At 35.1% G+C, this 11,595-nt stretch overlaps 1 protein-coding gene across 1 annotated transcript; it reads left to right on the top strand.

The window, feature by feature from the left end:
* Window positions 1–6,151: 6,151 nt before the first annotated feature.
* On the top strand, window positions 6,152–11,337 carry LOC123550361 (uncharacterized). Its single transcript, XM_053544936.1, has 3 exons — window positions 6,152–6,719; window positions 6,870–7,097; window positions 8,431–11,337. The coding sequence occupies exons 2-3, from the start codon at window positions 6,983–6,985 to the stop codon at window positions 9,099–9,101; spliced, it is 786 nt and encodes a 261-aa protein (XP_053400911.1). The 5' UTR covers window positions 6,152–6,719; window positions 6,870–6,982; the 3' UTR covers window positions 9,102–11,337.
* Window positions 11,338–11,595: the final 258 nt, after the last annotated feature.

Genomic DNA, 11,595 nt, shown 5'->3' with positions numbered 1-11,595 from the left:
TCAGTCAGTCAAGCTCAAGTTGTTTGTACTTTAACGTGTCAAACCTATGGCTATTACAGAGGTTAAGTGCCTATAAACGTCAGCTGTTGTATTGCAGTAGTAGCACAGGTACATATGCATTGTGATCCTGAAAGAAATATTACAAATGATATAATAACTGAAGGGGAACGTTCCTAAACTGGAAGGCATCAAATCAAACTACCGTAACACTGTAACCATAATTCAACAAGAAATATCTTTAAAAATGATGGTCGGCGAATTGTAATAAGGAAAGAAGTTTATGAATTTTTCATCTAACATTCATCTTTCATCTAACAGTTTTCAAATTGCAAAACTAAACACCGCACTTTAACAATTTAAATGGTTCTCTTTTAATTTTTCGCAAAGGTTTCGTAGGGTTGCAATTTTGTTTCGTTTATCCTTAGACGAATAATTACAGCAGTAGTTTGATGAAGATTCATGAAGCGGTTCATGAGAAGAGGTCATTAAACGTGTTTAGATTTTTAGCTAAATTGGTCCCTATCCCCTTTGTAACAAAATAGCAGGAGACCTTACGATATTGTTACACATCGAGTTTGATAAAAATCCATTACATTTTAGTGGTTAATGCGAAGAAAGGCATATCTACTTTTAGCTATAGTGGTCCCTAATAGGGCCCAAGTTCCTATATAAATAAATTTGGAAGAGGACCTTATAATGATGCTCCAGACCAAGTATGACAAAGATCCACCAAGCCGTTCATGAGACGCTGTATAAAGGCAATTCTAGTTTTAGATCTAGCAGCCCCTAAAAGGGGACAAATGTCCCAGCTGAACAAAGTTGGCTGCGGGCCTAATAAAGATGCTACAAATCAAGTTTGATTAGAATACATGAGAAAAAATCAATTAAAGGATTTTTTTATTTATTATTTTTATTTCTTTCTAAAATGGGCCAACTGATCCCGCTATAACAAATAGCATATTCGCTATTCATGAATCTTTGGACAATGACGTCACACCTATAAAAAAGTGAAGGTCAAGCAAAACATACATTTGTAATTATTTCAATATTTCTGTTTCATAAGCAAAGTTTGACCATAGTCATATCACATAGATAAACTGTATGCAGCGTACCTTCATTTCAGTGTAACGAGATCCAGTCATTATATAGCAAATATATAATAAAACAGATTTCAACTGAGTTCAATATTTGCATACCATACTAAAGAAAATATTCATATATAATATAGACATAGTACTAGAGATCAATCAATTACCCAAATAATAATCCTACCTTGCATTTACATTTGCACCTGTATGACAAAAATTAAAAGGCAGAATGCAGTAACTCTATGGCTAAAAACTTAGTGTTAAGTCATTTCATTTAAATGTCCTTTTCATGGTAAATAATGAAGAGTTTTTTCTTGTTTTTATATATAATGTGTGATATGGTATAAATAACATTATATCTAAATTTCAGCTTAAATAGTGGATCTGAATTTATTTTATGAGTCTTAAAACATTTTGTGATATCATACAATATGCATGTATTTGACAATGTTTTTGCATTGACATACGTTTTTCCTGCAATAATCTAGTTATAATTGGGGATTAAATATTTATCAATGGCTAGATAGGTAGGACTATCTACAAGAGCGAGTACATGGAAATTAAGTAAGACGTTTCAGAAAATCATCAATAACATGCTTGAAAATGGACAGAGCAAGACTTGAGTATTTTATTCGGTCTTAAATTTTATATATAAGCAATCAACGTTAATTTTTTAATTGTTTTTCATAATTTAAAATTTTAAGTACTATCTCTATATAATAAATCAGTTAAATAATTTATAACAAATATATCAAAGCAAACAAGTAGTCATTTTAATATGCAACCTGAATAAGTCACAAAAGCAAGAAACCTTTTCATATACAGACGACAATTGTAACAAGGAAAATCTTTTAAAAAGCACTTCTCTACATAAAAGACTCTTATCACACCCTTATTCAAGTGATACGCAGACCGTATTCAGCTCTTTCTTTAATTTGATATATGTTGGTATTGAACAGGTTTTTATCATATTTATTAAACTTACTTATCATTTTGAGATATATCAATATTCTTGCTAAATATACTGAGCCAAAGTTAGCTTTAAAACTGTGAACAGCGTCGTTTAGGATAAACGCTTTGTCTACATTTCACTCAGCGTAGCACAATCAACAGAGTGAAAGAAATTGACACTCTCGTCCAATCAGGCAGAGTGTTGCATAAATCTTCCATTTTGATAAATTATCTATAATGCGTTATCAAGTAGTTTGATTTGCAAACTGAAGTCACGTGGCATAGGTAACGAAAACGAATTTAGACGGCGTCGCCGAAAAATGTAGGAAGACGTGTTGATAGTATATTACATTGTTAGGCGGTTTTGTGATTACTTATGCTTTACACCTATTTGTTAATAAAAGTTTGTGTAAATTGCTGTTGTCTGATTAAAAACGTTATGTTTTAAGAGTTACGAGCTTGATATCACTATTTAGACCATTTATTATTAGAGTAAAATAAAAAAAGACACGGGACTGCTCTTGCTCGCCACACAAATAATTTTGAGCTGTGCAATGCCGCCACACTTTTTTTCGGCCATGTCATGTTTGAATGTCTATAACTCGTTGAATATTGTGTTTTATCGCTTAAAACTTGGACAATATTCAGGGCAAACATTATTTTACAGGTTGACGTTAATACAATAGCCATTAGTTGAAAAGTGAATTAAATATACCGCGTTAAACTTTCATTTCAACATTCTTTCAACAAAATCACATTTTTAACTCGCCATAACTTACTAAATATAGGTTACTTTTAAACGGGAAGCAAATGGCATGTTCTTCGTCCATGCTACTTTTTACGGAAATAAAAATCTTTTACATATTTTGCATCAACCGATTCTTGGATGGAGAATACTTACCTCAATGCAGATGCCGGTAAAAATATCGGTGAACTGTTTTGTCCGCCACGAACTGTTTTGCTCGGAACCGGTTAACGGGTGTGATTAAGGGCACGTTTGAAACTGGGTCATCTTGTGTAGAAATGACCCACTAGGGCAAGTCATAGCCTCTACAATGTCAACAAGGTTTTTCTGTGATTTGGCAAGTGACCTTGCTTTGGACATCAGATAACTCCGTTTCAAACTGACGAAAATTTTATAAAGAAAACATCCTGACAGGTTTTTATGACAAACACGTTGAAAATGTTTCATCTAGAGTTTTAACTATTTTTAGCTCACCTGAGCCAAAGGCTCATGGTGAGCTTATGTGACCATTCAATGTCCGTCGTCCGTCGTCAGTCGTGCGGCGAGCGTCATGCGTCCGTCAACAATTTCTAAAAAAGTTTCTTCTTGAACTTCACAGGAATAGTCCTTGGGTGGCCCCCTTTCAAAATTGTTCAAAGAATTGAATTTCATGCAGAACTCTGGTTGCCATGGCAACCGAAAGAAAAAATCTTTAAAAATCTTCTTGTCCAAAATCGCAAGGCATAGAGCCTTGATATTTGGCATGTGACATCACCTAATGATCCTCTATGAAGATTGTTCGAATTGTACCCCTGGGGTGAAAAGAGGCCCCGCCCCGGGGGTCACAAGTTTTACATAAACTTATATGGGAAAAAACTTTAAAAATCTTCTTGTCTAAAACCACAAGACCTAGGCCTTTGATATTTAGTATGAAGCATTATTATACCAGATTTATATAGCGCCCTTTTCATGATCAATTTCACGTTCAAAGGCGCTTTCATAATTCAGCATTGCCTTGTGCTTCTTTACCAAAATTGGGGGTCTCAAGTTTTATATAGACTTATATAGTAAAAAACTTTAAAAATATTCTTGCCTGAAACTTCAAGGCCTAGGCTTTCGATATTTAGTATCTAGCATTGCCTTGTGGTCCTCTACCAAAATTGTTCAAATTATGCCCGGGGGTGAAAAGAGGTCCTGCCTCGGGGGCCCCAAATTTAACATAGACTTATATAGGGGAAAAAATAAGAATTTCTTGTCTGAAAGTTCAAGGCCTAGGCCTTTGATATTTGATATTTGATATGTAGCATTGCCTAGTGGATCTCTAACAAGTGTGTTCAAATTATGCCCCTGGTTTGAAAAGAGGCCCAGCCTTTGGGGTCACATGTTATATGAGTTATATGGGAATATATACTTCAAAACTTATCAGATTACATTTCCTAGACTGTTTAATTACAATTACCTGATGACCCAAAGCAATTTGGGGTCACTTGACTGTGATCTTGACTTACTGACCTACTTTCTTGGGGTTTTTTTTAAGATACAGCCTTGAAATTTGCATGACATGTACAGTTTTGTACACAAATCTTAAAACAGACTTTCAGTGACCATGAATGTGACCTACTGACCTACTTTCTGATATTTTAGCATCAGTGTGCCATTTTAAACATGTGGCTCATATTACTCAGGTGAGAGATTCAGGGTCATCAAGACCATCTTGTTTACATTATTTGACACAGTTAACTTTGTATCCCTTTTTATAAGTTAAGAACTTGACTTAGATTGTATGAGATAACATCTAATCATATTTCATACGGATCAGCTAGAAAATATGGTCTCTCGAGTTAAGGTTTTTCAGTAATTTGTTTGACCCCAGATAACACATTTCAAACTTAACCTAGATTTTAGATATAGACAAATATTGACTATTTTGTTATTATAGATCAGGTAAAACATGGTCTCTAAATTGTTAACAAATTTTGTCTCTGATTTGAAATAGTGACCTAGTTTTTTTTTATCCCAGATAACCCGATATTTAAAATGATGTAGACTTATTCTGACTAAGTTCCATAATAAGACATCAAATAGAAAGTATTGTCTTTATAGTGTTGAGAAGGTTTTTCTATGGTCCAACCTCATGGCCTAGTTTTTGATCCCAGATGGCGGGTATTCTAGTTTGACCTAGATGCTATATAAAGATAAACATTCTGACCATTTTTGTATAGATCAGTTGGAAAATATGGCCTTTAAGAGTGTTAGCAAAGAATTCCTACGATTTGACCAGGTTACCTAGTTTTACATTATCACCTATCTAATTTTAAATTTGTTTTATATTTTAAATTCAAATACTCTGGTTAAGTTTCATGTTGAAATCATGGAATCTATAATGTGAAGATTTTTTTTTCTATCAGTGAGCTTTTAAATCATACCTAGATGAGCAAGTTTCAAACTTGACCTAGATTTGAATGAAACATTCATTATGATTATGTTTCATATAGAACAGGTAGACGAGTTTGCATGCCGATGGCTTTTCTTTGTAATATTTTACGTTGTGATTTAGTTTCTAACCCCTGATATTTCGGTTTCAAAACTAATCTACAGTAAATAAAGGCAGCCATTCTGACCCAGTTTTATAAAGATCCAATAGAAAAAAAATCCTCTACAGTTTGTTTGCTGTTTTTTTTTTTGTTGTTTTTGTTTTTGTTTTTTGTTTTTTTTTGTTTCGTTTTTTGCTATGATATTATTTCGTGACATCATTTCGTTTATCCTGGATTATACACTTTCAAACTAGATCTAGATTTAGAGTCAAAAATTCTAACCTGGTTTTATAAAAATCGCATGGAAATTATGGCCATTATTGTTTTACCAATTTTTCCATGTGATTTGATCAAGTGTCATTAATTCTTGACCCTACATAATCCGTTTTGAAACTTTGTTTAGATTTTATAATGAGAAACATTCTTACCAAGCCTCACATAGACCAAGTAGAAAAATGGCATGTAGAGTGTAAACAAGTGTTTTCTTTGATTTTTCCTAGTCACGTAGTGTTTGAGCCATGATTTAAACTCTGTCGAGATTTTTGTTCACAGAAACATTATAAGTTTTGTTATGATTGGGCTAAAACTGTGACCTCTAAAAGCTGTGGACGACTTACTACAGAGTGATTACCACAACAGTTCACCTTGAGCACATTGTGCTCAGATGAGCTAAAAACATAAACTCAGGTTCACAACTCCTAGTATCGAATAAACTTTTCATACAATTTTATGACGGTTGTTCAAATACGTTTAGCATCATGTTTAACACATATTTTCTCTTACAGACAGACGAAGGATTGAAGTATCTTATTCTTTTATACCTTACAGCGAAAAGGTCCAAACAAGCCTTTTGAAAAACAGCACAATGAATGGGGGATTTCTTAGAAACCTTTCTTACTAAAATAAACATGAAAAAGGAAAAGCAAGAATCGGAATGAAGAAAATGAAAAGAAATCAAAGGTGAATTAAGTAAAGAGAAAAAAGAATATTGATACAGAAGAAGTGCATAAAAATAAACCGAACCCTTTTTTTTCGATTTTCAACAAAAGAATGATAAGTGAGGACAGTGACAGTTCCTCATCTGTAGTGCCATGTAAAAGGCGTAAAGGTGCTAAGAAAACTAGGAAAGGGAGAAAGAAAAAGGAAGATACTGAAAGCGAAAATTCTTCCTCAGAAGATTCTTCGTCGTCTGATGAAGAACAGCCACGTAAAACAGGAAAATTAAAAAAAGAGTGAAAAAGGAAGATATTGAGAGCGAAAGCTCTTCATCAAAAGATTCTTCATCGTCTGATGGAGAAGATATTGAGAGCGAAAGCTCTTCATCAAAAGATTCTTCATCGTCTGATGGAGAAGTTTCTCAAAAACAAAAACAAATTAAAAAAACACAAAACAGAGACAGAAAAGAAAAAATATACACTAAAGGTAAGAAACGTAGACAGTAATTTCGTTTTGTATTATGTTGCGCAATAAAAAAAAACAGTTCTATTAGATTACTATGTTTCTTCTAAGTTTACAAATAAAATGAAATCGACTTACTGTACGGAAATCCATGATAACTATTGAATTATTCAGGAAATGAAAAGCAACCAAAGAAGTTACAAACAAGAAGAAAATCAAGCCAAAGTAATCAGTACCAAAAGCCATTTGACGATAATCTGACACAAAGCGCTGTAAAAGGATTGTCAATGAAAATGAAGTCTGTTGGAGCACTTGTTTCGTGTGGAGATCCTGTTGGGACGGTGTTCAGGGTTGGTGATAAGTATGTGATGACTGCATACCATATTATAAAACGGATTCCAGGTACAGATGATTCGTATTTTAACCTTTACTCTGCAAAATTTCTTAAATGGACTGGTCCATCATTCAATGTGGTCAGTACCACTTATTATTCAAAAGGGGTTCATCGAAAATTTACTGACTGAATAGCGAATAGTGAACACCAAGATCAGCCTGCCTGGGGCGTGCATGCTCGTCTTGGTCTGCATTGGTCGCAAAGGTAACTGCCGCCAGCAGACTTAAGGTAATCAAAATGTTTTCTTTGTTTCTTTGCTTTTCATGTAAATCGCAATACATGTATAACGAATTTTCAGACTTTAAGATAGAGAAAGACATCAGATGCCTCTATGGGTGGACGAATAGCTCAGTGGTTTGCACACTGGCCTTCCAATCCTGAGGTCGGGGTTCGATCCCCGGCAACTACTCGAGAATTTTCAGAAACGCTTTTCTGGGTCCCGCCCAACTAGAGGTGTACTGGTCAGGAACCCAGGCAATCCTTGCGTGTATCAGTGCTATACACTGGGCACGTTAAAGAACCAGGCTGTCTATTCGCAACGAGCTAGGCTAAGTTAGCCGGACAAGCCTGTATCTGATTTCTGATCTCTCTGTCGTGGGGGCTTTGTCTCACTCTGTCCCTCTGGTCAGATTGCTCTGTACTAGTAGAGGATGAATTATGCGCCCTGTGTGGCTGCATTGAACTATACTATGTAAAATAGAAAAAGGTAGAAACTTCACAGGTCGCTCAACACGGCAAAAGCGCCTTTGAACGTGAAATTGATCATGAAAAGGGCGCTATATAAATCTGGTATAATAATGATAATAATAATGACATGGAAATGCACATACTGACTGACATCCCTTTTTTCGTAATTGTTTTTTTCGATACTATTCTGTTTTGTTGGGTTTAACGTCGTCACCGACACAATTATAGGTCATATGACGACTTTCCAGCTTTGATGGTGGAGGAAGACGCCATTTCATCACGAGCGGGCAGCTGGGTGAAACCTCCGACATTCCTCAAACGAAGAATTCAACGCTCATAGTGAGGCTCGAACCCACATCGATGAGGGGCAATCGATTTGAAGTCAGCGACCTTAACCACTCGGCCACGGAGGCCCCGATACTTAATATTGATTATTGCGAACATTTACATTGCGAATTTCAGCTATTTGTACACTAATATGTGTAGGCAGGGAAGAACACGTCCATGACGTTCCAGAAATAAATCATTTAAGAAACTTTTACAAGAGAAATACATGCAACAGATGTTTTTAGATATTGTAATGATTCTTCATGCTTCAAAGCAATATATTTAATTAAACCAGGCTATATTTCCTTCTTGTGCCTTTTTCTCTAGGAAACTACCGGTTTGAGAATAAGAAAACTTTTGTGAACTTCAACGAATCTCCATGTACTCATCATGACGTAATATTTACATTTAAACGTCTAGTATTCTATGATGAAGAATTAGATTTTGCTGTATTAGAAGTTTCCAAGCCGAAAAGGCTCCCAAAAGGACTTGAGCTTAGTAAGCTTAACTGTGATGAATTAGGTGGAATAAGGCTTTCGATTATTGGCTACGGACACCCAGGCCAGCATAAGAAGACTTTGGACCCTTGTTGTCATCTTATAGAAGCCAATTCGCCGAGGATATTGCAAGCTCAACAATGGTTTAAAACAAACAGCGATTATCACAAAAGAATATTGAAAGGAACAGGGCAAAATCCAAGTATAGTGGATATTGGCTTTGGTAATTTGAATGATCCAAGGATATTTACTATTGACAGTTTCATGGAACAAGGGGTATCAGGTGCCCCAGCATTGGTAGCAAGCGGTTATAATGGTCGTATGAAAGTGTCAGGACTGATGACACACGGGATACCAGAGTTTTTTTATTTGCTGCCCAAATTGGTCACTTCCGGACGGTTTCCACCGGAACACAGATTTGCAAGGGGAACAACAATGAAGGCTATCTATACTTGTATTAGGAAAGAGAATAGGAAACTGGCAAAAGAACTATTTAATTAAGTATTGTTTGAAAATGCACAATTAGTTTTCAGCTCACCTGAGCACGAAGTGCTCAAAGGTGAGCTTTACTGATCGCCCTGTGTCCGTCGTCCGTCCGTCCGTCGTCAACAATTTGATTGTAAACACTCTAGAGGTCACATTTTTGGCCCAATCTTAATGAAAATTGGTCAGAATGATACCCTCAATAAAATCTTGCACAAGTTTGATATTGGGTTATCTGGGGTCAAAAACTAGGTCACCAGGTCAAATCAAAGGAAAAGCTTGTTAACACTCTAGAGGTCACAATTTTGGCCAAATCTTAATGAAACTTGGTCAGAATGTTACCCTTAATATTATCTTGGAGGAATTTGATATTGGGTCATCTGGGGTTAAAAACTAGGTCACCAGGTTAAATCAAAGGAAAAGCTTGTTAACACTCTAGATGTCACAATTTCGGCCCAATCTTAATGAAACTTGGTCAGAATGTTACCCTTAATAAAATCTTGGAGGTGTTTGATATTGGGTCATCTAAGGTCAAAAACTAGGTCACCGGGTCAAATCAAAGGAAAAGCTTGTTCACACTCTAGTGGTCACAATTTTGGCCCAATTTTAATGAAACTTGATCAGAGTATTATCCTCAATAAAGTCTTGGACGAATTTGATATTGGGTCAAGAACAGGCCACCAGGTCAAATCAAAGGAAAAGCTTGTTAACACTCTAGAGGCCGCATTTATAACTGTATCTTCATGAAACTTGGTCAGAATGTTAGTATTGATGATCTTGAGGTCCATTTTGAATCTGGGTCATGTAGAATTAAAAACTAGGTCAAATCAAAGGAAAAGCTAGTTTACACTGTAGAGGCCACATGTATGGCCATATCTTGAAACTTAGTCAAAATGTTAAACTTGATGATTTATAGCTCAAATTTAAATCTGGGTTAGGTGGAGTTAAAAACTAGGCCACCAGGTCAAATCAAAGGAAAAGCTTGTTAACACTCTAGAGGCCATATTTATAACTGTATCTTCATGAAACTTGGTCAGAATGTTAAACTTGATGATTTTTGAGACAAGTTTGAATCTTGGTCATGTCGGGTCAAAAGCTAGCTAGGTCATGGGGTCAAATCAAAGGAATAGCTAGTTAACACTGTAGAGGCCACATTTATGACCATATCTTAATGAAACTTTGTCAGAATGTTACTCTTGATGATGTTTAGGTCAAGTGAGCGATACAGGGCCTTCATGGCCCTCTTTTTTGTAATTCAGTTCTATACTGGCCGAAACGATATGGCGATGCTTAACGAAAAATGATAAGACGCAATTGTACATTTTAGAAGTTTGAATCACCAGAGTTTTAAGCTATATAACCAATAAACATTATAAGTGAGAAAAGTAATAAGGTGAGCTAAAGACATCTTTAAAGAATCTGTTAAAACTATGGACTGATTTTCATGCTAGACATTAATTTTATAAAAATGTAAAATTGATGTGTTTTTCCATAAATACCAGTTTTTTTACCTCTAATTCCCGTTCTGTTTTGTCACATTGCTTTTCTGCAAGACGATAATAGTTAACACTACATGTACTACGTTACTGAAACTGAAATTTAGCGGATGTTAGTTCAAAGTGTTTTAGAAAAGATACACATGTATTTTGATTATCGTTAATGAAACTGCTTTTTTAGTACTTTAAAACGAAATGTTGCTGAATGTATAAGCTGTGTTTTCTTAGCGTTGACTAACATTGCACACTTTAATATGGCAGAAAAAAAATATTTTGATTATTCACAGCAGCGCATTCATTATTGATAAATCAGTACAAAATTATTAAGATAATACTGTCTTTATTAAATGAGTATCAATTGGATTATTAGACCCTCTGAGCAGAAATACCATGTACTTCAACTTCGCATGAATTGCATAGAAAGTGATTAATAATCTAACATAAGTTACCATATTTGCTAGTACAGGCTTTTTAGATGTTATTGCCTAGTATGTATGAAGTAATAAGTGATGGCAACATAAACCAGGGCTTTGAACCTGTATATACAGCCTGTTTGAGCGTACTATGTTAGGCTTTGAGCACTTACATCGGACAATAGGGTTGAGATAACCTTAATGTACAGGATGCTGTTATGCATGTTCGTTTCCATATTTCCTGATTGTACATTCTATTCTTTCTGACCACCACTATCCACAATACCTTCTAAAATATCTTTGCATTTGTGCACGCAATTCATTTTTCCCATTCATGAACTCGCATACATTGTAAGTTCCCTAAAGATTATTACTTTTATTTACATTATTCTCCGTGACCACAGATATTTGCGATGGCTTTTTGTGAGTGCAGTGTATTCGTAAATGAAGATTTTTTCCTTTCGATTTGCAAATTTCAAATTCTTATTTTTGATGTCTGATCCGGCCAATAATACTGTCATCGGATTAACAACACAAACGAGAAAATTAAGTTTCACTAGAAAAAAGCAGGAAAGAAATCAAAGAGCAGAAAAGAAAGCAATG

The sequence above is a fragment of the Mercenaria mercenaria genome, chromosome 6 (assembly GCF_021730395.1).
Source record: "Mercenaria mercenaria strain notata chromosome 6, MADL_Memer_1, whole genome shotgun sequence".
Lineage (NCBI taxonomy): Eukaryota > Metazoa > Mollusca > Bivalvia > Venerida > Veneridae > Mercenaria > Mercenaria mercenaria.
The sequence above is the reverse complement of the archived record's forward strand: the minus strand, read 5'-3'. Positions and strand labels throughout refer to the sequence as shown.

What these genes read in the sequence shown, in the direction of transcription:
- LOC123550361 (XM_053544936.1), top strand. Translation starts at nt 6,983, where the DNA reads ATGAAAATGAAGTCTGTTGGAGCACTTGTTTCGTGTGGAGATCCTGTT. An exon ending in TATTATAAAACGGATTCCAG is followed by an intron (nt 7,098 to 8,430) that starts GTACAGATGATT and finishes CTTTTTCTCTAG; the next exon opens with GAAACTACCGGTTTGAGAAT.